General features: G+C 31.6%; 2 protein-coding genes across 5 annotated transcripts; one reads left to right on the forward strand and one right to left on the reverse strand.

Moving 5' to 3' along the window:
* The first annotated feature begins 3,011 nt into the window (after positions 1 to 3,011).
* Positions 3,012 to 6,691, forward strand: LOC111034989 (negative elongation factor A). The gene is made up of 11 exons (XM_022316456.1): positions 3,012 to 3,164; positions 3,227 to 3,461; positions 3,528 to 3,711; positions 3,777 to 3,862; positions 4,635 to 4,800; positions 4,867 to 5,046; positions 5,110 to 5,334; positions 5,668 to 5,738; positions 5,885 to 5,986; positions 6,063 to 6,162; positions 6,232 to 6,691. The coding sequence occupies exons 2-11, from the start codon at positions 3,252 to 3,254 to the stop codon at positions 6,477 to 6,479; spliced, it is 1,572 nt and encodes a 523-aa protein (XP_022172148.1). The 5' UTR covers positions 3,012 to 3,164; positions 3,227 to 3,251; the 3' UTR covers positions 6,480 to 6,691.
* Positions 6,604 to 25,239, reverse strand: LOC111034988 (bacitracin synthase 3). 4 transcript variants are annotated; one of them, XM_022316453.1, is made up of 17 exons: positions 24,963 to 25,239; positions 17,441 to 17,584; positions 16,108 to 16,389; positions 15,510 to 15,683; positions 12,824 to 13,056; positions 11,729 to 11,827; positions 11,060 to 11,267; positions 10,291 to 10,458; positions 9,878 to 10,086; positions 8,989 to 9,090; positions 8,797 to 8,881; positions 8,249 to 8,464; positions 7,740 to 7,896; positions 7,452 to 7,577; positions 7,219 to 7,359; positions 6,972 to 7,155; positions 6,604 to 6,878 (listed from the first exon to the last, which is right to left on the reverse strand). In XM_022316453.1, the coding sequence occupies exons 2-17, from the start codon at positions 17,571 to 17,573 to the stop codon at positions 6,738 to 6,740; spliced, it is 2,658 nt and encodes an 885-aa protein (XP_022172145.1). In that variant the 5' UTR covers positions 17,574 to 17,584; positions 24,963 to 25,239; the 3' UTR covers positions 6,604 to 6,737. The 4 variants fall into 4 exon arrangements, with proteins under 4 accessions (XP_022172145.1, XP_022172144.1, XP_022172146.1 ...); XM_022316452.1 differs by lacking the exon at positions 24,963 to 25,239 and adding an exon at positions 21,442 to 21,545; XM_022316454.1 differs by lacking the exon at positions 24,963 to 25,239 and adding an exon at positions 17,670 to 17,782.
* Between the last annotated feature and the right edge of the window lie 942 nt (positions 25,240 to 26,181).

The following is a 26,181-nucleotide window of genomic DNA, read 5'->3' on the forward strand; positions in this document are numbered from 1 at the left end:
AACATTCAATATCCACTAGGCATTTGGTAGTTAAATGCGTTATACATCAACAACAAACCGTATTTTGTAGATTTTTTGGTTACAGTATGAACTATTTATGAGAATCTTTGTTTTAAATTTTCAATCCTTAGTTATAAAAACTGAACATTTTATAATTTTTAATTACAGTGATTAATAATTTTCGAGATTTTGATAAATTTTGTCAAAATTCGAATTTTAAATGCTTATTAAAAAAAATTGTGCCTATGTATTTTAAATATTTTACAATTGCTATTGTAAAAATATATCAGGAGCCTTGTATTAAATTTTCAAGCTTTTTCGCCCAATAAATAAAATTTTATTGGTATTTATAGAAAAAAAAACTAAGAAAATTGAAAATTGACAATGTCCGTAAACATCTCAAAAAGAGTCAAATTATTTTCAAAATTTTATCGTGTTTAGAAAATGCTAATATCAACATTCAGTGAAATTTTCAAGTGTCTACAGCCATTCGTTTTTTAATTACAACAAAAACAGAAAATCGTTACATGAGAAATCGAGTGAATATCAAATGTTGTAAAAATATGAATTTCAAACGCTCATAAAAATTTAATTTGACTTTCTAGTAGACATTTTTTTTTTTACAAAGGTAGACAAACTTATGAGGAATCTTGTATTACATTTTCAAACCTTAGATTTCAAAAGAAAAATTTTTACGAATTTTAAACTCAAAATAATTTGCTAATTTTCGTGATTTTTCCGTATTTTGTCAAGATTTGAACTTTAAATGCTTATAAATAAAAACTGTGACTAACGATTTTTAATTTTTTTCATATGCCTTTGAAACAATATACTAGGAGCCTTCTATTAAATTTTCAAGCTTTTTTAACCAACAAATAAAATTTTATTGATATTTATAGAAAAAAAAACTAAAAAAATTGAAAACTGACAATGTCCGTAAACCGTTCAAAAAAAGTCAAATTATTTTCAAAATTTTATCGTGTATAGAAAATGCAAATATAAACAACCAGTGAAAATTTCATGCATCTATGGTCATTTGCTTTAGAGTTACACCAAAAACCAAAATCAATTTTGACAAAAATCGATTTTGCGTAAAAATTCCCGTTTTTCCTTAATTTTTCTTTTGTTTTTCACGTCGCTTTTGAAAACTACTGGGAAATGTTTACTTTTGACCCCCCAAAGTACCAACTAGATTCACTTTCCTATCAGAAAAGTTGCTGTTGAAGAAAATCGAAGCAGTTTTACTGCCCTAAAAGGTGATGACAGACACAAAAATAAAAAAAAAAATAAAAAAAAAAACACACATCATTGTAAAATCAATACATTCATCGCTTCGCTCAGAATCTAAAAAATTTTAAAATAAAATCATTTAATTTTTCACAGTTAAGAACAGAGTTATTTTTAGATAGATTTTCATTTAGCGGAGTAGATTTCCGAAACTGGAGAACGGATTTTGTTGTTAGATTTACATTGGCTAGGAGAAGTGCAGTGAAGATTTTCAGAACTTAACGTATCTTCACTGCACTTCTCCTATCCTAGGTGAATCTAACAATCCCATACAACAAAATCCACTCTCCGGTTTCGGAGATTTACCTATCTCACCATATGAAAAGGAAAATGATTTTTTTTTGCTGGGTTCACAACGACGTTTTTCTGGATTCAAATTGTTATACCGCTTGGATGTAATATCGGATCTCTCATGTATTAAAGCTACCTTAATTAGGTACTTTCTTTCTCATTATTACTAAACTAAATTTTTACTATTTTCTACTGAACACAAACTCGCGAACTATGTATAGTATATTCTACTATATAGTCTATAATCTAATATCTCCTCAATAAATTAATTTGCAATTAATAATTTCCTTAAAGTACAATTTTGGTTTAATCATATTGTAATAAAATACATTTACATACAGTTAATAAATTTCTAAAAATTAAAAATCAAAGAAGTTTACATGCCCACAAGGTCGTAACCAGAAAAATATTGATGGGGGGCGTTTGAGTATAAATAGGTTATATTATATAATAAAATATGAAAATCAAGGCCATAGCCAGAAAAATATTTAAGGGGTGGGGGGGGGATTAAATTATAAATATGTTATATTATATAATAAAATATGAAAATATAAAAATATTATTTAATTTAAATAAAGATCAATTTAAATTGAATAATATTTTTATTTGCTTTTTGAAATACATTTGCCCGCGAGTATACCCATGTTTTTCAACAATTTTTTTTTTCATTTATTAAGGTACGTATTGTTAATTTTTGTATATTGCAAAATATTTAAGTTTACAAGCTCTCCGTAGGACACCTTTTAGGTGATACCTCAAACACTTTCGGAAATTATAGGGCTTAAGTTACTTAACCAATGAAACCACCAAACTTCAGAAATAAAACGAAATTAGCGGGAACGCCGGGAATACAAACTAATGCAGATTTGGTATAAATAATGATTAGGAGGGGGGAAATGTTAACATAATATTAATTTTACACGATATTAATGATATAATATATTAATATAGTCATATAGATATTATCATGAACTATAGAATAATTTTATCTTAGTTCGCGGTATTGTTCAAGGTGTATCAATCCACCTAGGTATTATTATTTATTAATATTATTATCGAAGACTGTTGAATACAAAAAATGACAGTAAATCTACATTCCTGTGTACATATTCTCTATGTAACCGAATTTTGTACATTTATACACGTAGACAAGTAGACAGGTTGTTGTTACTTGTTGAGTTTATGAGTTAATCTTCAGTTCATCAGTTTTCAATCTGCTGAGAATTAAATATTATATTTAACAATATTAATAAAATAATAACACAACTACACAAGTTTGTTTTATAACCACAGAATAAATTATAACTATATAACTATAATATTATCACACGCTCAGTTCTTAGTCAATAGCATTTTTAAGAACTCACTAGTTTGGCAGTTTGGCAACACTGCAATCGTTCAATAGATAAAATATGTTGAAAATGATAAAATGATATAATTTTCGTGCAATTTTTTTATACATTTTAAAAAGTAAATAATGGTTTATTTTTGTTTAAAGTTACCTAAATCGTACTAATGTGTAGTTTTTAATACTATCCTGCTACCAAAATTAATTTCATTGATGACGTGTTGTAGCAAAATTGTTTGTAAGTGTTTTTTCCGTTATTTAGTTTCTAGTATTTCAATTGGTTTTTTTTTGTTTCTACAGTTTTACAGAATTCAACTCTTAGATAATGGCAAGTGTCAGGGACAGCGACATATCGTTATGGTTGCACAACAAATTGGGCACGACCAGCGACACATGGATTAGTGGCTCGATATGTACACAATTGACGTCCGATGTGTTGCGTAATATAAAAGATTGCTTCCCCGATCTACAGACCCAAGTAAAACTCAAACTGTTACTATCATTTTTTCATATTCCAAGAAGAAATATTGCAGAAGTAATGATTAATTTACAGTGTAGTACCTATGTGATTATTTCTATACAATGGTTGTTTTAAATATAGTGGCGAACAGAACTCGAAGAGATCTTAGAAGTCGCTTGCGTAGATAGTGAACAGTGGGTATCTATGTTAGCCGAAATGATGAAAACATTCCCATCGACCGGTAGTCTCAATGTAACAGAATTTTTTCACAATGAAGACAATAACAGAATATTTAATGATTTAATAACAGATTTAAAAAAATTAGGTATGAATTTATCTTTAATTCTAATTTAAAACCAAGTTAAAATAATACATTTTATGTTTCTGTAGTACGAAAAAATATGGATTACACAATGTTGCCTTTAGAATGTCTTTATTTGAACAAAAATGCTCTAATTAATGTTGTAGGCCAACCGGTAAGTTATTATACAAACAAACTATTAATTCAATATTTCTTCATATTAATATTTAATCTATTAAATAGTATTATTATTAAGATAATTATCATTTGTCAGTGTTATTAATATGGTTACACAATTTATTATCTATTTCCAATGGGACACAAATGTCAATTAACACGTTTACTGCATATCATATTTGAGTATACTTGTCTTGGTGCGGAAAAAATTCATAAAAATTGAAAAATTAAAACATCAATGTAAGACTTACTTGTGTTTCTGAAATAATAATTATAAAAGACATTCACCAAAAATGAAAAATGTAATTGTAACGCTGACCAAATTGTTGAGCATTTAATAGCAAGGTAAAGACGTCAATTTGCGTCATTCTACAAATTTAAATGATGTGAAATGACACCATTTGGTGTCTTATACAGTGAACGTGTTAAGAGGCGACCAATGAATCATTTTATACTATTTAGTGAGATGCTAATAATCCAATAATTAATGTTCAAAAAACTATTATCTACACTGCTCACTAAATTGTTTACATATTATGGGTGGTAGATATGAAAAGTAAAGAATCGTGATTCAAATGCATACCGTTGTTGTATCAAACAAACAATGCTTAATCTATACATTTTAACTCTTTACAACTGTGTTTTTTTTTTTTTTATTTACTTTAAAAAATATATTTCTTCAATTACCATTAGTAAATCAAATTAAGTTTCTGGTTTAAGTTTTAAATCTTTTGATTGATTATGAATTGTATTGTTTTTTTTGTTTGTAGCCTACTGCAATAAAGCATTTTAACCTAAAAAGAAAACCTAAAGCGGCAGCTATTAAAGCTGAACTTTTACAAAAAGCTGCTGATGCGGCTAATCATATTAAGAAGCATGCAGCTCCAACTGTTCCAGTACGATCGAGAGGCATGCCTCGTAAAATGACTGATACAAGTAATTTTATATTAGTCAAAGATTTTTTACTATTATTCTTATTCTAAATATTTATTATGTTAACAGCTCCTTTAAAAGGCATACCAAGCCGCTCAATACCTAGTGGTGGATTCCGTTCTAATCCTGTAAATAGCACTATGGCTACTCCTGCAAGACCAGGAGTGCGTAAAGACTGTGGTATTAAAATATTAGAAATAACTGAGCAACCTATAGGTTATGCTCAAGCTAAGAAGCGCAAGAAGGCTGGTAAGTTAATTTTATCAATTTTTATTTTACTGAAGATACTTAATAATCTATGACTTCCTTCAGAAATGGAAGAAAACAAACGTCTTTTGGAAGCTAACAATGTATCAACTTCTGGAACAACTTGTCAGCCAATTACTAAAACTGAAGTTACATCCACAACACCAGACTATGCTGCTGGCTTAGCTCCTCTAAACCCACCAACTCCAGCACCATCTACACCTCAACATGTACCTAGTTATATAGCGCCCGCTACGCCTATACCAGCAGAACCTTTAAATGAGCCTGCAAGTATGTATAACCTTGATAACTGTAACAACCGCTTACCCCTTTTTTACAGTATTGGAATGTATTTTTCTCTTGTATGATGTTATAACCATGAATATGGAAATTTCTAGCACATAAAATCAACAAAATACTAATTTTTTTATTTGATTAATATTTTGACAGCCATGACTAATCTATCTAATACAACTATCTACATGGATCTTCAATAATATTTACCTTTATATTTCCCTATAATTTTTCTTTAGTTAAATCTTAAATTTTTAAATTTAGCCAATAGTATTTTTTTAAAATCTTTGTGAGTTTTTATAAATTAATACTTTTTAATTACATTTTTAGGTGTTTCAAGCGCTACTCAACCAGAAGCTGAATCTCCACCTGCTGCTCCTGCTGCTTCTAAAGTCATTCATGTAAGCAGCAAACATTTTTCCTTATTATTGTTGTATATATTTGCAATTCATTAGAAAAATTATAATCTTGTACATTATTAGATTTGGAGGGAAGCAAATAATTTGTTGATTTTAAAACTATAGATTTATTTTTTATATGATTTCAGCCACCAATGGTGCAAATGCAAGTGCGCTCACAAACTGCCCAAGTCGGAGTATCTACAACAACGATTTCAAATACTGCTGCCCCAACACAGCTTTCTCTAACGGTATGCCTAAATTTTTTGTTAAAAGTAAAATAATATTAATTCTATTTCAATCAAATTGTTATTATTTTTTATACAGAGGAGTCAAATGGAAGAAGCACAGGACATGTTTAGAAATGCTAATAAAGTAACTCGTCCTGAAAAAGCATTAATATTAGGATTCATGGCAGGGAGTAGAGGTAATAAAAATTAAATTAAAAAAAAAATATGTTTAACAAACTTTTACAATGAATTATTTGTTAATTTAGATAACCCGTGTCCTCAATTGGGAAGCTTAGTAACCGTTAAATTGAGCGAAGATCATGAGACTGTATTACAAAATGACCACACCTTAGTAAACATGCTAGTTGAAACACACTTCCAAATGAATTATAATACAGGAGAATGGAAAAGAATAAAGAAATATATCGAGTTGGACAGAACAAGTATGCCAGTAGCCAGTAGTCAACTTGCTGCATTAGCAGCTGCCGCCACTGCATTACAAAATCAATCTTGACCTCGCAATTTGTGTCGACCACTCCAAATTAACTTGGTTGTTTTTTAGCTTCTTATTGTTAATTAATTAAAAATATTACCAAATCTTTCCATCGTACAAAAAAGACATTTGTTTGTATCAAACAGTAAGTTTACATAATGTTTATTGAATGAGATGACATTTTTTTTTTTTTACATAACAATCCTAAAATCTACAAACGAATAAATACATTACAAGACTAATGAACGTTATAAATAAATATACCCTAATTTTTTAACCCTATTGTATAACTTTCCAACAGCATATCGCTCTTTGGTCGTCTGGAGCTTCTCCAAATATCTTGTTACCATCAGGTGTTACATAATTATTAATCTGGCAATCATGAAGTATTTTATAACCGAATACATTGGCTCCAAGTTGCTAAAAAAATAATATACATTATACACATAATAAATAAACAATTTTTAAATGTATTTTATCCAATTTAATAAATATATGTCCTTCCAATCTTACTTGTGTTAAGGGATTGGTGTTTGTTGTGAATATGCCTTCAAATCCATTGGTTTTACCCAACTGTAAAACCTCTTGTTCCATGAAAGTGATGACCTCGACATTAGTTGCTGCGTCTAGTGTATTGTCCGTGCCCATCATAAAACTATGTAATATGCTGCCTTTAGATTTGGGAAGATGATCTCTCCTGTTCAACAACAATAATATTACTAACTGAAAAATAATAAATTATAATTTAACCAATGAATACCTTATGGGGCCTTCGAGGGATTCGAGGAACTCAAAAATGACTGTCAAGCGGCCATTGAACTCTATGTCAGGTTCGTCTAGAGCATCGAAATTTAACGCCGCGCCAATTAATCGATCAGAATCTTTGGACTGCACTACAAAACTATACAAATACACATCGTTTCAGTTATCGTGTGATTAAAATACATACTTTCGATCTTAATTTATAAATAGGTATTACTCAAACTCATTTACCTCAAGTTCTTTTCCAACAGTGGCTCCCACAGCAACTCAAGAACTTCGGTGTATTCGCTGTAAGGCACCTTTGGCACAATCCAGTGTTCGAGATCTGCTTTTTCGTAGAAACTGTCTGCAATTATCCTGCGAAAGACGAGATACACATATTAAGTTGCCTATAGGTACTATCTTTACCAACCAACCGTAGACTTATCGATTCATATATGGCATAATTTGTATAAAAAATATTGTAATAACTAATAATTATAACACATTAAGTACGTCATAACATATCTAAATTCGTACTTGATCACGTCGTCTTTGTGTTTGGGTTCAAGCATTTGCCTGGTATATTTTTCAGAGAGCCATTCGTCGTCGTTACAACATGCTTTTCGTTTACTACTAAACCTCATTTTGTTAATGACTATACCAAAATTAGCCGCTGTTATAAAATCACTGACGGCTAAAAAAAAAAAAAACACCATTAATTATGTATGTGAATGTATTTCTTTTATCTGGACTACATTAGGTATATTCCTTGTATAGTTTTATCTTTGTCATTATATTATGCGGGCATGCTAGTTTTGCCTTACATAAATACATAATATCCATATTATTTTAATATTATTTATATAGTTTAATAATCGAGTTTCGATGATATTTAGGAAATACCATATAAACTACCACTCCATATTGATAACAGAAACTTTTAAAATGTCAGTAAAAATTATTTTCAATTAGATAAATATTATTTAAAATGTACCTATTATGATTAAATCAATAAACATAATTAACCGACTATGTGATGTGCTCACCTATGGAGTATCCTAGGTCAGCCAGTTTACTTATGGTGTAAATAGCGTTCAGAGAATTGCCGCCGAGAGCGAAAAAGTTTGCCGACGGCGAGATGTGTGACCGTAGCGAACTTCCCAGCACGCAGGACACAGTCTCGAACAGGTGTTTAGCGGTTTCCATTTGGCTTGCATCGATGCCAGTAAAGTCAATTTTCGATTCCTTGAAATTGTCCGACACTGCACATTCAAAACATTTTGCAAAATAATAAATACCCCATAGTATCACAATAATTATTTAATATACATATAGGTTTACAGGTCTACAGTGACGTATTTATGATATGTGTTTGTGAGTGTCTGCGGGGCACACAGACTTATGTCTCCTACGGCAGGATCTCCAAGTTCTCAAGTTAAAAAATATGTTTTTCATTTTTTTTGAAAAATTTAGGTGTGTACTTTTATCGTTTCCCTTTTGAAAGACTTACAAAACATAAGTACCTACCTACCCCGGCAAACGCCACTGCAGTATATCCGTAATAATTAAACCCACAGTCGCGTTACACTCTTACCCGATATTTCAGAGTATTGGCGCAATAGCGTCTGTCTGTCGATTTTTCCATTCACGAGATACGGCATCGATTCAAGTGAAATCACCTAAATCAATAACGTGTATAAGTACAACAAACAATAAAGTAAAAGAATTAAAAGTTCACGAGTGCATTTTAAATCTCTCGTGTCAACGAGATTTTCCACAGACGTACCTGTGGCAGAGCGTATTCCGGCAGTGCGTTTTTCAGCCGATCTTCTACGTCCGTGGCAGTCATTTTGCTATTACTGTCGAACACGACGAACGCCAACAAAGCCTATAGGACAGGTACATCAAGTAAATAATATTATTTCCTTCTCGTCGTCATTTTAGAACTTTAGATAGCCGTGAAGATCTCATTACATACTGTCGTACGTATACATTTATAATATTATGCTAAATTCATTTATGGTCAATAAATTACGAATATTACATATTTAATATTAATATTATATTATAAATAAAATAAATAGATACATGCATATGTATACCTAGTAAACTTGCTCCAAATCGAAGTCTTACTAGCTACACGACTCGAAGAACTTCAAATAGTTTTGTTATAATTTTGTAATTTCGTTCAGATTAATGGTTATAAAATAAAATACAATTTTTCATGACAACTGTATAGGACTACATAGCAAAAAAATTATTGAAAGTCCTTCGAAACTTTTTTGGCAACTGCAGAAGGCATGGTTAAAAAATACATGTGATTGTAATTTGTATTCAATGGTCTGGACGTTTTTATTTGTAGCAAAGAAAAACGCAAATACGCATTTGTATTCTTTAGGCGTCCTAGTATGAATTATTAACAAGTATAATATTATTAAAGTTATCACCTAATTTACTGTACATTATTATTTATTTGTGCATTGATTGTTTTCACCTATACTATTACATTACTTACACATTACTTAGGTGCACTTAAACTTGGATATGAAAATGTTATTAAATGTTTTATTCGTGGAATTCACTTTATTTTATTTTTTTAATCTTTTAGATGCATCTTGGTTTTTATTTAGTTCAAATTAAATCAGAATATTTAAAATTCCTGGATATGAATATACCTGTTCTGTTTCTCCAGGTTTGTAGCACAACACTGCCAATTTTTCGATTCCCATGTCGTGTAGCTTTTGAATGGCAGTTTCGACTTCAGTCAAATCGACTCGGTGTCCTCTGACTTTGATTTGTGAATCGGTTCTGCCTTCATACAACAGCACACCATTTACCACTTTCCCATAGTCTCCAGTCTGGTACAAACGGTCCATGCCCATGCCTAAGTCATGTGGATATAACGTTTTTCTGTTACGACGACTCGTTTGTGCAATAATAGGTAGGTAAATATAATACTATAATATTATATTCTCTATATTATAATAATATAATATGTGTATAGTTGACGTTTTGAGATTTGTTTGGTTATTTAGGATAGATATATTCTACTATTTTGAAAAGTACCTACACGTCATGGTGGTATTACCTTGGTTGTGAGGTAGACGGTTTTCGATGAACCGGTGCGGGTCACGGTTGTTGACATAACCGCTGGCTAAGTTTGCTCCAGCCACGTACAACTCACCCAAACAGCCGGGTTCCACTGTCTGGCCCTTATCGTTCAACAGATATAGAGCCGTATTGTCCACTGGGATGCCTGTAATACGACGACATAAATTATTGTAGATGAATAGAGTATGCTACTATAAATTATTTTAGTGGCTATAGTGAGATGTTGGTATATTTGTCAACAAAAATAACTATTTTTGAAATTTAATCATTAAACAGGGCCATGAACGCAAATGTTACACTTTTATGGTTACCAACAAGTTTGAATTTATTTTTCTGCTGTTGTTTCAAATGTTGTGATCGCCTATGTTTGTAGAGACTTATTGTTTATGAGAACAATTTGAGCTAATTATTATTTCAAAGTATTAAGAAGGTACTCATAAGTTAAGTATGTTAAGTCTATTTTTTTTTTTATTGAAACTAGCTATAATAATAAATTATAAGAAAATTACTATTATGTATAACTGTATAAGCTCATTTAATACTCGTGGGTTTAGTGAAATATTTAGCATGTATCACGAAGTTCTGACATATGGTCCATATGGTATATATGTCAGTACTTCATGATACATCCTATATATACAGTAGATAGGCAGATGTAGGAGGATAATTACGGTGAGATTTAAGCCACGTTATTTTTTGAGCACTTATATATAAATGCAATATTTGTATAGTGAGTAGTGACTTACCAATGGGAATTTTGTCACCGAAACACAGGTCTTTGAACGACTTGATGGCGTAGTACGACACGTCTGCCATGATTTCCGTGCTTCCATAAAAGTTGCACAGCGTGTGACCAGAAAATGTGTCCAGAAACTGTTTGGCTAATGACACTGGTAGAGGTTCTCCACTACAAACCCACAACTTCAAACTCGATAGAATTCCTTGTTCGTCGTTCTTAAACGAAAAGATGATGTATGAAATACAACTTATGAATGAACTTTATAGTATGTAATTATTAGTTTTTTTCAGCTTCCTACACAGACGGTTAATTTAATATTATTTAATTTATTTTTCATCGAAAAAATTATTTTAGATTGAACATAATTTTGGATTTTAATGCAGTTATACATTTAAAATATAACATCGATACACGCACTAATTATAAGATATTCGATTTGCTATTCGCATGAACTGTTTAAGTCTTGAAAGATAATAATATTTGGATTGAAAAAGTGATAATTTGCTAATTAAAATAAGTAAGTTACGAAGTTTTTGTAAAAAAAAATGAACAGAAGTACCTATATAGACGTATAGTGACTAGTGACAAGTCACAGAACATGTAAGATAAAAAATAGTTTGCATATCTATTAAAATTTTAGTTAAAATGAAATCTACCGCAGTTGAAGTATACTTACTTGATTTATCATAGAAGATTGATGTTCGTTGTTGTTGGAAATGCCCATGTATAACAATATGGCGCGTAATAGCGATGGGACCAATACTAGACGTTCGATCTAAACACCAAAATGTTTTTATGATTTAAATAAATTCGTAGGTATTAGGCGAATAGTTAATTAGATGTGTTTGAAAAAATATATGAATATTAATTAGTTCAAAAAATAAAATCTGTATTAGGTAAAAATTATAACCGAATTCTGTATAACATAGAACACACTATGGAAAATCATCCCTATTAAAAATTATTTTCCACACAAGAACATTGATCAAAATAATTAATTCCTAAAAATACATCGCTTGTGCAGCATTAATATCCAACATAAGAATAAAGTGAAAACGTTTATACCACGCATAAATGCAAATAGAGGAGATTGAGTGGCTAAGCCCTCCCCCCAAAAAAATTCAATAGCCCCCCATTCATTTTCTAAATTCTCCTTAAATGTATTCAATATTATTTTTGTAGAATCTTAAACGCTATTTGCGCCTAAATGATTCCACGTAATACGTAAATTATGCCAAGTTAAAATCTAAAAAGAATAGTATATTATACTTAATCCAAACCAAATATTTAAGTCCTTTATATTTTAATGGACCATGTGTCCCACGCCCATGTATTATTATTTAATGTACTGTGTTATTATTATTATAATTACACTATAAAATTACTTGCGATCGACATCCATCGAGGACGCACCCAAAACCAATTTTCGGAGGAAGTTCTGAATATCACGCAATAAGTGATAATTAAGTAGGCCGTAATTTTAAATAACCTACGTTAAATTTCTAAGTTAATGTAATGGTTGTGCTTGCAGATCCTATCTTTTATCCGTTATAGGTACGTCTTATTATAATTTTTGATTCATAATAATACCCGATATTAATATAGGTACTACGAATATGGTAACATCGATCGTGATTCGTAATAATTGTAACGTTCGGTAGTACTTGATTTATGATTCGTTTACATCTAACTCGATTTCCCATCGCCTACATTTACATTTTTTCATTGCTCGTATCGACCGCTATGATAAACACAATGTGCTTTATTTTACCTTGTTCTCATGAAGTATATTGATCAACCGTTCTGGATCTTTGGTGATGGCCTTGGGTATTACCATCAGGCATCTAGGTGTGTCATGCAACAACGGAGCCCAAATTTCTGCCACCGAATCCACGAATGTCAACGAAGTCTTGAATACGCATGTATGTTCGGTATCGCTGTACGGGAACCGGTTCCATTGCCAGTTCAATCTGTTGAAAATGACGCAATGCGGAAGTCTCACACCTGTAATATTATGCATTTCGTGTTAATTTTTTCCAGTTGTTTAAGCCATTCAATGTGTAAACATATGTATACGTATAAATAACGTATAAAACTAGTTGGGTTGGATTTTTAAACACGATAAGTGTATAGGTAATATATGCCGGACAATGCTCTTAAAAACTTTGAATTAATTCCCAACATAAATTACGATACCTACCAGATACCAGATACCTAACCTTTAGCTGAATACAATTTCCACATTGAATTAATTGTAATGTTGGTTTGTGAATGATACACACAATATATAGGTACAGAGTGATTCACCAATAATGCTCATTGTTCACCCACTTTTAGTCTAATAACTGAATTTTGGAATTTCTAGGTATGATACGTACGTTGTAGTGTTGTACTACCACAGAACACTCTGACTCCTCAAATGCCAAAAACAATCTAATGATTTCAAAACTCAGGATTCAAAAAATGCATTATTAAATTATATAAAGAGCAAAAACAATCTTCAAGAATCACTCTGTATAAATACGTTTAATCCACTTCATTCAAAAAGTAAATGTTTTGATATTTAATGTAAATTTAATGTCGATGAAACAAAATGGTATTTTTTTTATTTACGGTTACTGGAAATTACAGCATTTACAAGTATTCATAGAAAGCAATATTAGAAAATTAATTTAAATAAACTAAGTATTCAACATATATTTTTTATGATACTGTTTTTGTTACATTTATCTTAGAACAATAAGTGAATGGAGAATGGAAGACTAGAGTACTGGAAGAACATCGATTAAATTGTGAAAAATGATGCTTTTAAGCCAACGTTTTTTTATGAATGGGTATTGAAAAGTGAAAAATGGCCTACTTCGTAATGTTTAAAGGTAAAGATATAACTACTTCCTCCGGGATATACTCGAATTCTAATTTTTATTAATTTAGTATAATATTTAATTTTCTCATTTTATTGGAAAATGTTGACTTGAAATTATTTAAATTAATTCAATTATACATGAAAAGGTATAATAAATCAGCTTTTAACGACCAATAATCATTAATTAATAATTTTAATATTAATAAAAAATCATAATAATCTTGGGCGTGTACCGTTGATATTTCTTGTATAAAGTGTCTAAGTAATCATTATATTAAATGCACCTAATTAAATCCAGTTTGGTATAACATGTAAGGTACGTGCAATAAAAATATTAATAAACAATATACTTACCTATCTCATAAAAAATTATTTTTGTAGGAAATAAAAAAAGTAATAATTATTTTTCAACGAAAATATTGTCTTGTGTGGAAACCAGTTTGATTTATTGCTTTATATATCTAATATTAATATAATATTAGTATTCATAACAATTTACTGGGCAGTTAAACATGGATAAGAAAAAACAAAAGAAAAATTATATTATGCACACACTATTATAAAACTCAAAATAATGGTTAGAGTATCCTTGAAGTTCATAAATTCTACATGATGAAACAAAAAATAAATAATTTCAATAGCCTCAGAGAATGTTAGTGTAAAGTATTAAAGTGTAATATTAATAGTGTAATATTATACTATACAATACATTTCGTCAAACTGCGATTAGTTTGTTTATTAACATGTACTTAGTTTGCCTATTCAAGACGCCGTCTAATAAATTATGTTGACAAAATACTGTAATATAGTAGCGTTAGTTTCAGATTTATAAAATTTATAAAAATCAATGTACATTAATTTTAATTGCAAGTTAAAAAATCTATATTTATCATTGTAACCATTTAGTTAATATTCAACATTGTTTTAAGTATATTATAATTTTAATCAATACAAATTCAAATTTCTTTTTACAATATTTACGACCTTGATGAATGTAAATAAATAAATATATACTTGTATTTAACATAATTTAATATATTTAGTGTTTAATGGCATTATTATTCAAGAAAATAAAATTTTTAAGTTCGAAGTCATAATAATTGTATTAAATATACTAACCCATTCGAAATTGATAATTATTCACATCATAATAACTAACTATGTTATTATAAAAACGATTATACATTTTTCTTTAAAAATTGCATCATGCTAAAATTAATAAGCATAGACTTTATTAGTAATGTATTAATATGATTTGTAAGACACATAGTAAATGCGAGTAATGTTTTTGTTTTTTTTTGAAAATGTGGGTACACCTAATTTCCTTCGGGCATACGAGTAGTACTCAGACAACTGGTTTGCATTTTGTAAATATTATATTTAACATGTAAATGTATATATATATTATTCTTAATATTGTAGGCGTGTGGAACTGTTGGTATTTTTAATCTACCTATCGAAAAATTAAAAAATGAATAGTACTGAAAAGATTTTTTTTAAAAAATACCACTACACATTTTGTAAGTTGATGACCTCGAAGTGTCGAAATTTGTTCGGAAGGCGGCCCTTAACCTATTGGAAGTCTCATTACCTTTAGGCGTTCCGGTGCTGCCGCTCGTGTAAATTATTGTTGCTGGTCTTCTACCATCAACGTAGCCCACTAGTGTTTCATGGTCCTCTAGGTTGGATGCGGAAAGCGCAACAGACTGGCTCTTCAATTGTTTAAGGCTGTATACGATGTTCGACTTGTTGTCATAAACTTCGGCTATATAATTAAATTAGTTAATATACAAGTCAATAAACCTATCGAATATTAGTGAGATAATAATGTTAGAAATCCATGACCAAGGTAATGTCTTTAATAAACGCGTAATATATGAGTAAGTATACAAGATATAAATAAAAATTTAAACGAACATTTCCTGCAAACCGATATTCGATAAACAATAAAATACTGATGTAAATAAAACAGTAAACACCTAGAGGTATAAACAATAACACATGACGCACGGCGATTTAATTTATTCGAAGTGCAAGCATTGTGATAAGTGAAAATCAATAATAGTAATCGACTGACAAATATAATATTTTAAATTAAATTCTGTACCCGCCGAATGGTTCATTATACATGACGTGTGCGTGTAATGTCCATGCAAATAATCCATGTGTATTATTTGCGTATTAATTACCTTCGGGTGTGCAAGTGATCACCAAACACGGTTTGGCCTCGTCCATCACGTGTTGGATCCGGTGTTGCGGCGCCGACACGTCCAATGGCAAATACGCTGCTCCGGCTTTCCATGTGGCCAACAGAGTGGCAATTAGTCCGTCTCCGGGAGGAAGCTGAACGGCTACTACGAAGTCGCCGTCGTCGTTTTTGGGGCCAGCGCGTGCGATTATCCCTCTGGCCAATTGATTAGATATGGCATTTAGTTCCGTGAAGTTAAGCTGCACTGAAGGTTGTCCAAGTTCTGAAGACAAAATCCCATAAAGTTTACACTTAACACGCACGATAACGCGTTTTAGCTGCACATTTATTAAAATAATAAAAAACGAAAATGTATAGAATCACGATGTTTAACATGAGTATAATAATATGTGCAGTGGTCAAGTGTATGCATATAGGCTATAATCTCCTTAGCTCCCTCCCAGCCATTTTACGTCTGTGGACTGAAGTAATATAACTGTTTACGATTTGAACACAACCAGAAACCAGAATCGGCTTATCCATACCAGAACAATTTTCTAAATTTTGTTAAACGCGACACTCATGTATTATGCTTATATATTTGCTGGGGTGACTGTAAACTCTCTCTCGATTGTGTATGGTAAATTCCCCCAATTTTCAAAACTATTAGTTTACTAGAGTTTCTCTTGATGGTATTTATGGTAATCGCTGTCAACGTTATGTTTACCAGAAGAAAATATATAAACCCTCCAGAGTTATTTTAAAACTATACCACGAAAAATTATAAACTATCCACACACAAATAAAAAACACTTAGTTTTTTTTAATTCGTATATTCGTATAATTATAAAAATAATTATTACGATGTAGATTTAAATTATTATTATTAACTATAATTTAAATAATTTATATTTTTTTAATGAAATTCAAATTATAGATTCAGAAGTGTTTATACATGTCCCCTTTAGGTAATTAAGTTGACCCGCGTAAGAATTTAATATTTCTGAACAAGATAAGAGTTTACAATCACCCATTTGCTGCGTTCGTTTCCAAAAATCATAGGCCGGTTTAATCTCTTTCTGTACAAATTCTAGGATACTGAAGTCAGGACTCAGTTGTGACTTGTGAGCATAGGCAGCACTTGGCCTAATTGCCGGGAGCTAAAAATTAATCAAAATGTACTGACACATTTTAGGTGATAAGTTAGCCCTCTCAATATTGTTTCTGGTGGGGGTGGTGGCGACTTTTCCCTCGTGATCAACCCAAATTCTGTCTATGCTTGTGAGCTCTAATTTTCTGTATTAAATAGAAAATATTAAAATAAATGTCCATACCTCCGTGCATCACGGCCATGTGCTCTGGGTAAGCGCTTTCGTTCCGTTCAAACAATCTGTGCAGTTGGATGTCATTGCTTATCGGGACAGATGGTCCTTGGAGGGTCGAAGACGTTGCCGGGTAAACGCCCATGACTGCTTGTGCTGAAATAATCGGTAAGACAATCCGTTAGTAGTTTGTATAATTTAAGTTATATTATGTCAACAATATAAACCATACACGACGCACTTATTTTGTTTATTTATCAACGAGGTGCTTTTAGCTATAGTTAGTCGAACGGAAAGGTAATGGATTAAGTTAAGAATATATTGTACAATACCCTTCAAGACTGTACGGCGAGTACCTACGTTAAGCGTATGTTTATCCACGAAGAACGGTCGGAATTTAAATCTCGAGTTCAAAACAAACGAGTAAGTAATTTGACTGACCGACCACGCGGCCGATAGTCGAAGAAGAGGGGTCGTTTACATGGTCAGAGGATTACCTATTCAACTAACATACAGTGTATTTGTATTTGAATGCGTTTTTGTGTCATGGCTTTTTACCTCACACAGCTGATATATTTTTATAATTTTACATTCACTGAGTAAGTACTGACGTTATTCATCATATTTTTTTATTTGTTAATGACAATAACAATATAAATGTTTAAAAATATTATAATGTACTCGAAAAATGTACAGTTAATACGAAAACGTGTGTTTCGTAATGAATCGCAAATAATAATGTATCGACGGGAGAATATTACGGTGCAATATTGTAATATCGTATATTGTTACGTCCCGACGGGAGCTCAGACGCAAAAAAGTTGTCCGTGCCAATATAAGATAACATTTTTGTATTATACTCGCGTATGCATCGCACTGCAGACAAACGTCGTGGGTGCCATTCAAATTGCTCACAATATACAGGTACTGTATTAATGATCGTCTTCAGGCGTACAATAATAGAATCTTAGACAAAGCGATGTGCTTCGTCATGCAAAAATCCCATATCGAGATCGTTCAAATCAAAGGATCGTTAACATGACAGCGCACAAAGTTGAGACGACAGCGGTTCAATAATGTCGTACCTACGTCCTTCGCCAAAATATTGAACGCGTCTCGCGAGTATTAAATAAATATAATATTATTGTTACAATGGATGTAGAAGTCGATTGCCGTGCGTCTTGGACGGCTTGGTGTGTTCGCGTTAAAAATAATATAACATATATATATATAGCCATTAATCATAATAATATTTGTATCCGTACGGCGGCGGCGGCGAGTGAATCATCGTAGCGCGCATATACACTTCCGTGGGACTTGTGCGTATTATATTTACCGTCTACCGGCGAACGCACTATTAATTCACTCGGAGTATAGGCGTTATTGCGACGTGATGGATGCGATGTATATAGTATATGTGACTTCCGTGGGGACGAAAAGTATATGACGATTAAGTTTGCACGTACATAATTCATGTACGAAACGTGCAGCGGTGAACCCAAGGCTGTATTCAGAATTTTAGCACACACACACACACGAATTATGCCGTCCTTATTGGGTACGCAACTGCAAGAGATCCTTCGAAATTTCTCGAGACAAATTTTAATATTTTATCCTTACAATAAATAACACTAATCACATTCATTCAATAGTTAAAAACCTATTTTGGAAATAAATAGTTTGCCTCCCTCGGAACACGCCACCAATGCGAGTGTGTGCCGCCCGTTTATGCTCGCATACAAAGGACTTATCGTTAATGTCTTATTAGCATTTTAGGGACTGGCTTTTCGCATCGTTTTCCCCGCGGGTGAAAGCCTTTTTTTTTTACTCGAACGTCCTTACGTCTCTAATGGAAACTCTAAACTAGTGTGCGGTCGTGCGCGTGGCACACATTCAAAAATCGCCGAGCCGCGTAGCAGTTATTATGAAATAGGTAAATGACCTTGAACTGTGGAAACCGTCTCACGGCTTACTACACCACCAATACACACACACACACACACACACACACACACACATACATATTTATATACCATATGCATCAACGTATAACGACATTACACATAATATTATTCTCTTAAATTCCGAAAAAATCAACAAAAGTCAAAAATACATAAATACATGTATTAATTAATATGGTATGTGAGCGATGATGTGTAAACATTCGCAAGAAATCGAGAACGGTCCACCAAACGAGCACAAGGTCATTTTCCCTAGACCGTTATAGGTAGCTTAGACCTATAGGGGGTGGGTGCTAACTCGATGTCCATCGGTGTACGGCTGTTGTAATATGTGTCATGAGCACAAATATGACTAATTACTAGGGAACGGATTTTATTGTAATAAAAAAATCAAAATATGTACATAAATATGTACTTATTTTTATTGAAATATGTAAAAAAATAATCAAAATATGTAATAACCACTTTTTTTTTTTCCGTTTGAACCGACAGCAGAGGAGGATCTGTATGAACACTACTACTCCTCTCTGCAATGTAATAACCACTTAACAGAAAAAGTAAGTATAAAAATCTTATCTCTTATCTAATTAATAATTATTAAAACAATGTGAAACTACATAATCTCTAAGATTTAAAAACGTAAGATGGCGGCGATTTGGTCGTAAAATGTTTTTGTATTGACTGAATGAACGTTCCATATCAACTGACGTAATGATAGCATACCGATTTTTCACAACACTTACAGTATAGAACTTTCCCACCACTTTGAAATGTTTCATTCGGAAATTCTTTTAAATATGCGGCTACCTTATTATTGATTGAACTTACAACTTAAGGCATTCTAAACAATTTTATAAAAAAAACAACAAAATTTCGATGTAAATATGAAGAAAAAAACGATGCAAATAATTACGCCCGCCAGAACAGTAACTAGACATACACTGAAGACCGTAAAATTGAATAAACACGTTACTTACCCACTTGTCCACAGTGTATAATACGATAGCAGTGTATAAAGTACGTAAGTCCATTTAGAGAACGTAGATAATGTTCATCGTCATTGAAAATTACAAATATTATTATTTTAGGCTTTCATCGACAGCGTATAATATTTAGACCACAGGGTATCTGATTGCCATTAAGATAAGGCAAATAATCTTTGACGTCGTTTTAAATTGACGAAAAAAACCAAAAATACCTAAATATTTATGAAATATTCAGTTATTTACAAAATATGCGAATATATGTATTTTTACCCAAATATGTAAAAATATGTAAAATAAAATTGGGCTTATTTCAATAAGAATGATCAGAATCGTGCACATTTTTTATCAGATTAAAAATATCTCATTCCAATAAAAATATGTATTTACAATAAAATCCGTTCCCTGCTAATTACATATGAATTACACTGTCAGCATCGACAATAATAAGTGGTGAACAAAAAAAAATTCTATGTATACAAAACTACAACAACCCGTCGCCCGGTGGTTTGAACTAGGTATGTTATATAATATGTTATCTAAAGTTTATGGATTTGACGATTCATAAATAGGCTATACTCAGTAATACTACCAAAGCTATTATTTGTTAATAAGAAAAAAAATATTTTAAGTTTGTGAATTAAATAGTTTATACTTTCGGATTTTGAAGTCAAAAAATGTACTATATGACTTTTTCAACGGACTTTTCTTCCGAGATTCCTTACAAACTCACTCACTCGCAAGTCTACCAAATGAAAAATTTCACTCACACACATATACATACACAAATTTGTTATACAATTACCCCAATACATATTAATATATTATTTGTTTACATTCGCAATAAAAAAATACTTTGGAAGACAACCTAATAAATTATAATACATTTATGTCCAGATATTATCCTATACACACGAATGCAACAATAAGAAAATCGTCGTAAAAAAACCGTACAAATATATATTATTATATTATCAATAACAAATAGCAATAACAACTACGTATAGGGCGTGTGTGCGTGTTCGTACAATGTGATTACGGATCGAATGACTATAATATAATTATTTACCTGTAAAATAGTAGTATAGAAACATATATACCACACTTATTGTAGGTAACCACGATTCGTCGTCGTCGCCGTCGCCCAACTTTTTCTGTCACCAGCGTGGCGGCGTGTTGTATACGATTTGGAAATTTGCGCGAAACAATATAATAATAATAATAATAATTTAATCACAACCGTCATCTCAATGCCAACCACGTATAATATAATAAAGTCGTTGTAGCACGTTGACACCGCTCGCCGTCCCATTAGAAATAATATAATGTATAACTGCTAAGGCCGCGTCGCGTCGCGTGTGTGACCCAGTAGTAGTTTAGCTAGGTGCATGCATAGCTCCAGGTGTTTTAGAGGTTTACGATTTTTAAAAATTCGCCAAATTGCGCAAAACTGACGACCGCCCGCAATGGTGCAGTCGGTCCCTGGAGACCTGTGCGAATTCAGCGCCTAGACTATAATATATATTATGATCACGTCGGAGCACTATTTGATGTTTTCTCTGTCTGACGACCCACGCCCAACATAGACAATTCGTGTGTTCGGCGGAACCAACCTTGTGTGGTTGGTTTCAGTGTTGGAATGAATTGACCTATTATTATGAGACTTATTGTCGAGTACTTTCTTGCGTTGGCTTTTTTACGATCGTTTTAAATTCTGAACCGAGATATTATGAGTATTTTAAAACTGTAGCGTTTCACGAACCCCTCGTAATATTATGACTCTCGTACAAATTGAAACATACATTAATACGTCGAATTACGTACTCTTATTTACATTGTGTGCAATGTGCTATAACAACGATACGCGGTGGTTGAGTGCATCGAATGCACGCTTGTAATATTATTATACCTACTCACGCATGGTCCGCCGGAACAGTGACTTTCAATATATTATCGTAGAATTACCGACTCGCAGTAACGACGGTGAAAGCAATATCGTTATTATTATATTGTGTCGTGCACGCGACGTCACCGCATTATGAAAGACGAATTAAAAGACGATTTAAGATCATCAATCTTCGGTGGTCCGTTAGTCGTTTAAAAACTACCATCGTCAAATCACAGAATAGATTAAATTCAATCTGTTCTGTAGTGGTCAAAGTATAATAATAAAATATAAATGATGCTTTGATAACCGTTTGGGATTCTATGACAAACGCTATTCGTACGTCACGAACACAATGGCGTACCTATCATAGGATATAATATGATTTAAATACGCTCCCCGGGCCACGTGTACCTACCACCTACCTAAATGATATTATTAATATTATTCTATTGGCCCGTCGGCGGAAGACGAAGACGGTCAATCCCGATCGATAGCCTTCGGCGGGCCCAGCCACCGCATAAATCACCGGTCTCACAACAATATACCGATATTGATTTTAATTAAACAACGAAGACCACGGTGTCGGCGGCAGGTACTTTCCAAGTCCTTGTAACACGCGGAGTAGTGGACTCGTCAAACCACAAAAAAAAATTTATCGCTTACCAGATATACACGAGTATAGGTATACGTATATAGAAGATCGTATCCGTTCGTATATACGCGCCGACGGTCTGAAGCCAGCCACGAACTTAAAATAGGTATAAAATGTAAATCGAAAAACGCGGATCTAATGATATGACTTATCGAAGACGAGACGTTCCAAAAACACAAGTCGTTTTAATTTGATTAGACCGTTATTATCGTTAATTCGAATATAACGATGTTTTTGGTATATCGTTTTGAAACATTTTTTATAGAATCGATAGGTATAGTAGTACCCCTATGTATAAAGATATCGTGTGTGTAATATGATATATTATAATTATGTCGCTTAAAAGTTGTATTTTACGTATTATTTCTTTCCCAACGTTTTCAATAGAATGGTAGAATGTAAACACATAGCACAATCCACCAGGTATAGCTCGTGTATATACACACTCTGACTGTAGAGACCCAGTGCTATCGATATCAATGTGAATTGTCAAATTTACCAAGGTACCTATATTTATTGTTATATTATTAGATAGATTAATCAAAATATGTCTTTGTTAAAAAAAATTCTTTTTTTCTTATTTGTTCACCGTTGATTGTAAAACATGACTGCAGTAAGCACACAATATAAATAATAATTGTTTGCATTTATAGGGTTTTCCTCCTACCTATTGCATATTATATGTATATTTGATATTATAATTTACATAATATTACTATTAAGCTTTAAGTAAAATTGGTCATCGAAAAACTTGAATCACTCTATAAACACTTTCAAATTTTTCGATGACCAATTTTATTTAAAGCTTAATAGAAATATTATGTAAATTATTATGTCGAATATAATATAAGTAAAAATATAATATATAGTAAAAATACTATAAGTATTTAATATTTATAGAGTGATATTACGATCACGTACATGAGCTCATATATTTTGCTTATAATTCACAATATTATAATCAGTAATTAGTGTTAAAAACTTTATACTTGCGAAGTGAGTAGGAACGTAAATAGTCTACAATCCATCAAAACATTATGTATCTATATAATTCTTCTAAAAATATATTACATGTATACGAATCTGATAAATCAATTACATGCTATATGTGTAGCTAGACAGTCGTAAAAAACGTGCCGATTAACATATTATTACATTTAATAGCTAGTTGATATTATAATAACTGAAGTACTTTATTGTCGATTATAATTCACGATTCCATATCATAATATCACACGAGTATTATTACGATCGTGTTTCTTATTACTCGGTAATTAAAATAATAGTATTATTGTTTGTGTTAAAAAGTTAGTGTGTTATTGGGATAAATCATAAATTGTTTAATTTCAGATTGAAATGCATGATGATTTGTATGATTCATGGGTTGTGACATTACAACTTTTTGATAGCTGGCCATGATATTTGAAAATTAATTTACGGCACTATAGTAATCTATATTTGTTCATAATAATTTAATACTTTCATCCCTTAATATTGTCATAACAGTGTTAATTTTTGATTTTCAAACGGTAACGTATAATTTTTATTTAAAATTCTTTTTAATTATTAATTATTAAATATTAATTAATGGATCGCTAAAGGGAAAATGTATCTAAAAATAAATAAAAATCGCCACTTACGTGATAGAATACCACAATGTGCATTGTTTGTGTATTAAAGAATTTTCTAAAAGACTATCGTTCAAAATATTTAAAATGTATATCAGATGTTGGTATTTTAAAATTAAGTGTGAGTAAAAAGAAATAAATTGTGATAGGTAGTGTATAACATAAATCATAATAAATTCATAATATGATATTATATGGAAGAAGGGTGTAAATAAATAAGAATAGTTGAAAAATTCAGAGATAGGGGAAGTACAATATAAGAAGCAGTGAATATAGAGCACTTAGTAGAACGTAAGTATAATATACAACACGCGTCATATTATATGTGTTACAATGGAAATTTTTTTTTTTTTTTTGATAATATGATTTAAGTTTTTATAATAGATACAATGTGGATCGATCGGTGTAATGTCAACACTTACTGTTTTTCAAGCGAGCGCTGTTGTTGGTTTCGGGGAAACTGGTTTCACAATGCAATTATAACAATTATGTTGAAAAAATTCGTTGGTAGGTACTGGCAAAATCACAAAAAAAAAATATCGATTTATGTATTATGTACGTGCACGATGCACGTATATATATATATATATATGTATGTACAAAATATATGTATATTGTAAATGTACTTGTGTATTAAATTAAAACAACCCGGAACGATTTCAGCACCCGCGCCGACGTTAAATGTACCAATGGACGTACGATTGTTTTTCAATGACCTTTTTATACGATCCCCACTCGAGTGCTTTATGTATTTTTTTCACCCGGCGAGCTCTCCAGCTATCGCCGGAGATTCTCTCCATCTCTCCGCCGTGTCAACATCTCAACGTGTTATGTATCATTAACAATTATTATTATTATTATTATTATTATTGTATGGCCGCTATTGCGTCTGATGGTCCCCCGCCGTCGGGTGTTTTTGCGTCAAACACCCGCTTTATTTGCTCTTTCTTAGATGTGTATATATATATTATATATATTATACAATAAAACGCGCAATGATAATAATATGATCTTTTATTATACTTTTATTGTTCTTAATTATCATCATTAATGGTATAGGTATATACAAGGTCGACGGCACGCGATGGTATGAGAAATAAACGAGTTTCACTTGGTCACAGCGATTTTGTATTGTAGTTCGTCCACAAGCACACGGACGCCGCTGCTATTGCAGCATCGTAGGTCGTAGTGGTACTTATTAGTAACTTGGTCGACTTAATTTGTGCTGGGTGGTTAGCTGTAATTAATTAATATAGCACCACTAATACAGTATTATGTAATTATAGCCAGTGATGGTATTTAAAAGTATTTACTACCCATCATATGCCATGTACAATGGGGTGGTACTGCGATAGTTGCAGACATTTTTCACCCTCACATTATTGCAATCACTGACTCCCTTATCTGCAGGTAGAATATATTATATTGAACATATCGTAGATACATAATCTATATATTATACAATTTTATATTGCATTATTATTTATTACTTAATATACTAGTGTATGATGTACGTAATATGATCCATTTACTTCCAATATCTGTTGACCACAAAAGTTTTTAAAAAAAGGGTACAGAGTCTCAACCAGAGAAATAATTTTATGATTCTTTCATTGTTCTATTGCAGGTGTGTATTAATAT

The sequence above is a fragment of the Myzus persicae genome, unplaced genomic scaffold (genome assembly GCF_001856785.1).
Source record: "Myzus persicae strain clone G006 unplaced genomic scaffold, MPER_G0061.0, whole genome shotgun sequence".
NCBI classification, from domain to species: domain Eukaryota; kingdom Metazoa; phylum Arthropoda; class Insecta; order Hemiptera; family Aphididae; genus Myzus; species Myzus persicae.

Bases quoted from the DNA above. Each gene is read 5' to 3' on its own strand.
- LOC111034989 (XM_022316456.1), top strand. From the start codon at position 3,252: ATGGCAAGTGTCAGGGACAGCGACATATCGTTATGGTTGCACAACAAA. The intron at 5,335-5,667 runs GTATGTATAACC...TTACATTTTTAG, and splicing joins ACCTTTAAATGAGCCTGCAA to GTGTTTCAAGCGCTACTCAA. The intron at 6,163-6,231 runs GTAATAAAAATT...TTGTTAATTTAG, and splicing joins ATTCATGGCAGGGAGTAGAG to ATAACCCGTGTCCTCAATTG.
- LOC111034988 (XM_022316452.1), bottom strand. From the start codon at position 21,466: ATGTTTCTATACTACTATTTTACAG. The intron at 11,268-11,728 runs GTAAGTATACTT...TTTTCGTTTAAG, and splicing joins AATCTTCTATGATAAATCAA to AACGACGAACAAGGAATTCT. The intron at 7,578-7,739 runs GTACGAATTTAG...CGTCTTTCGCAG, and splicing joins CACAAAGACGACGTGATCAA to GATAATTGCAGACAGTTTCT.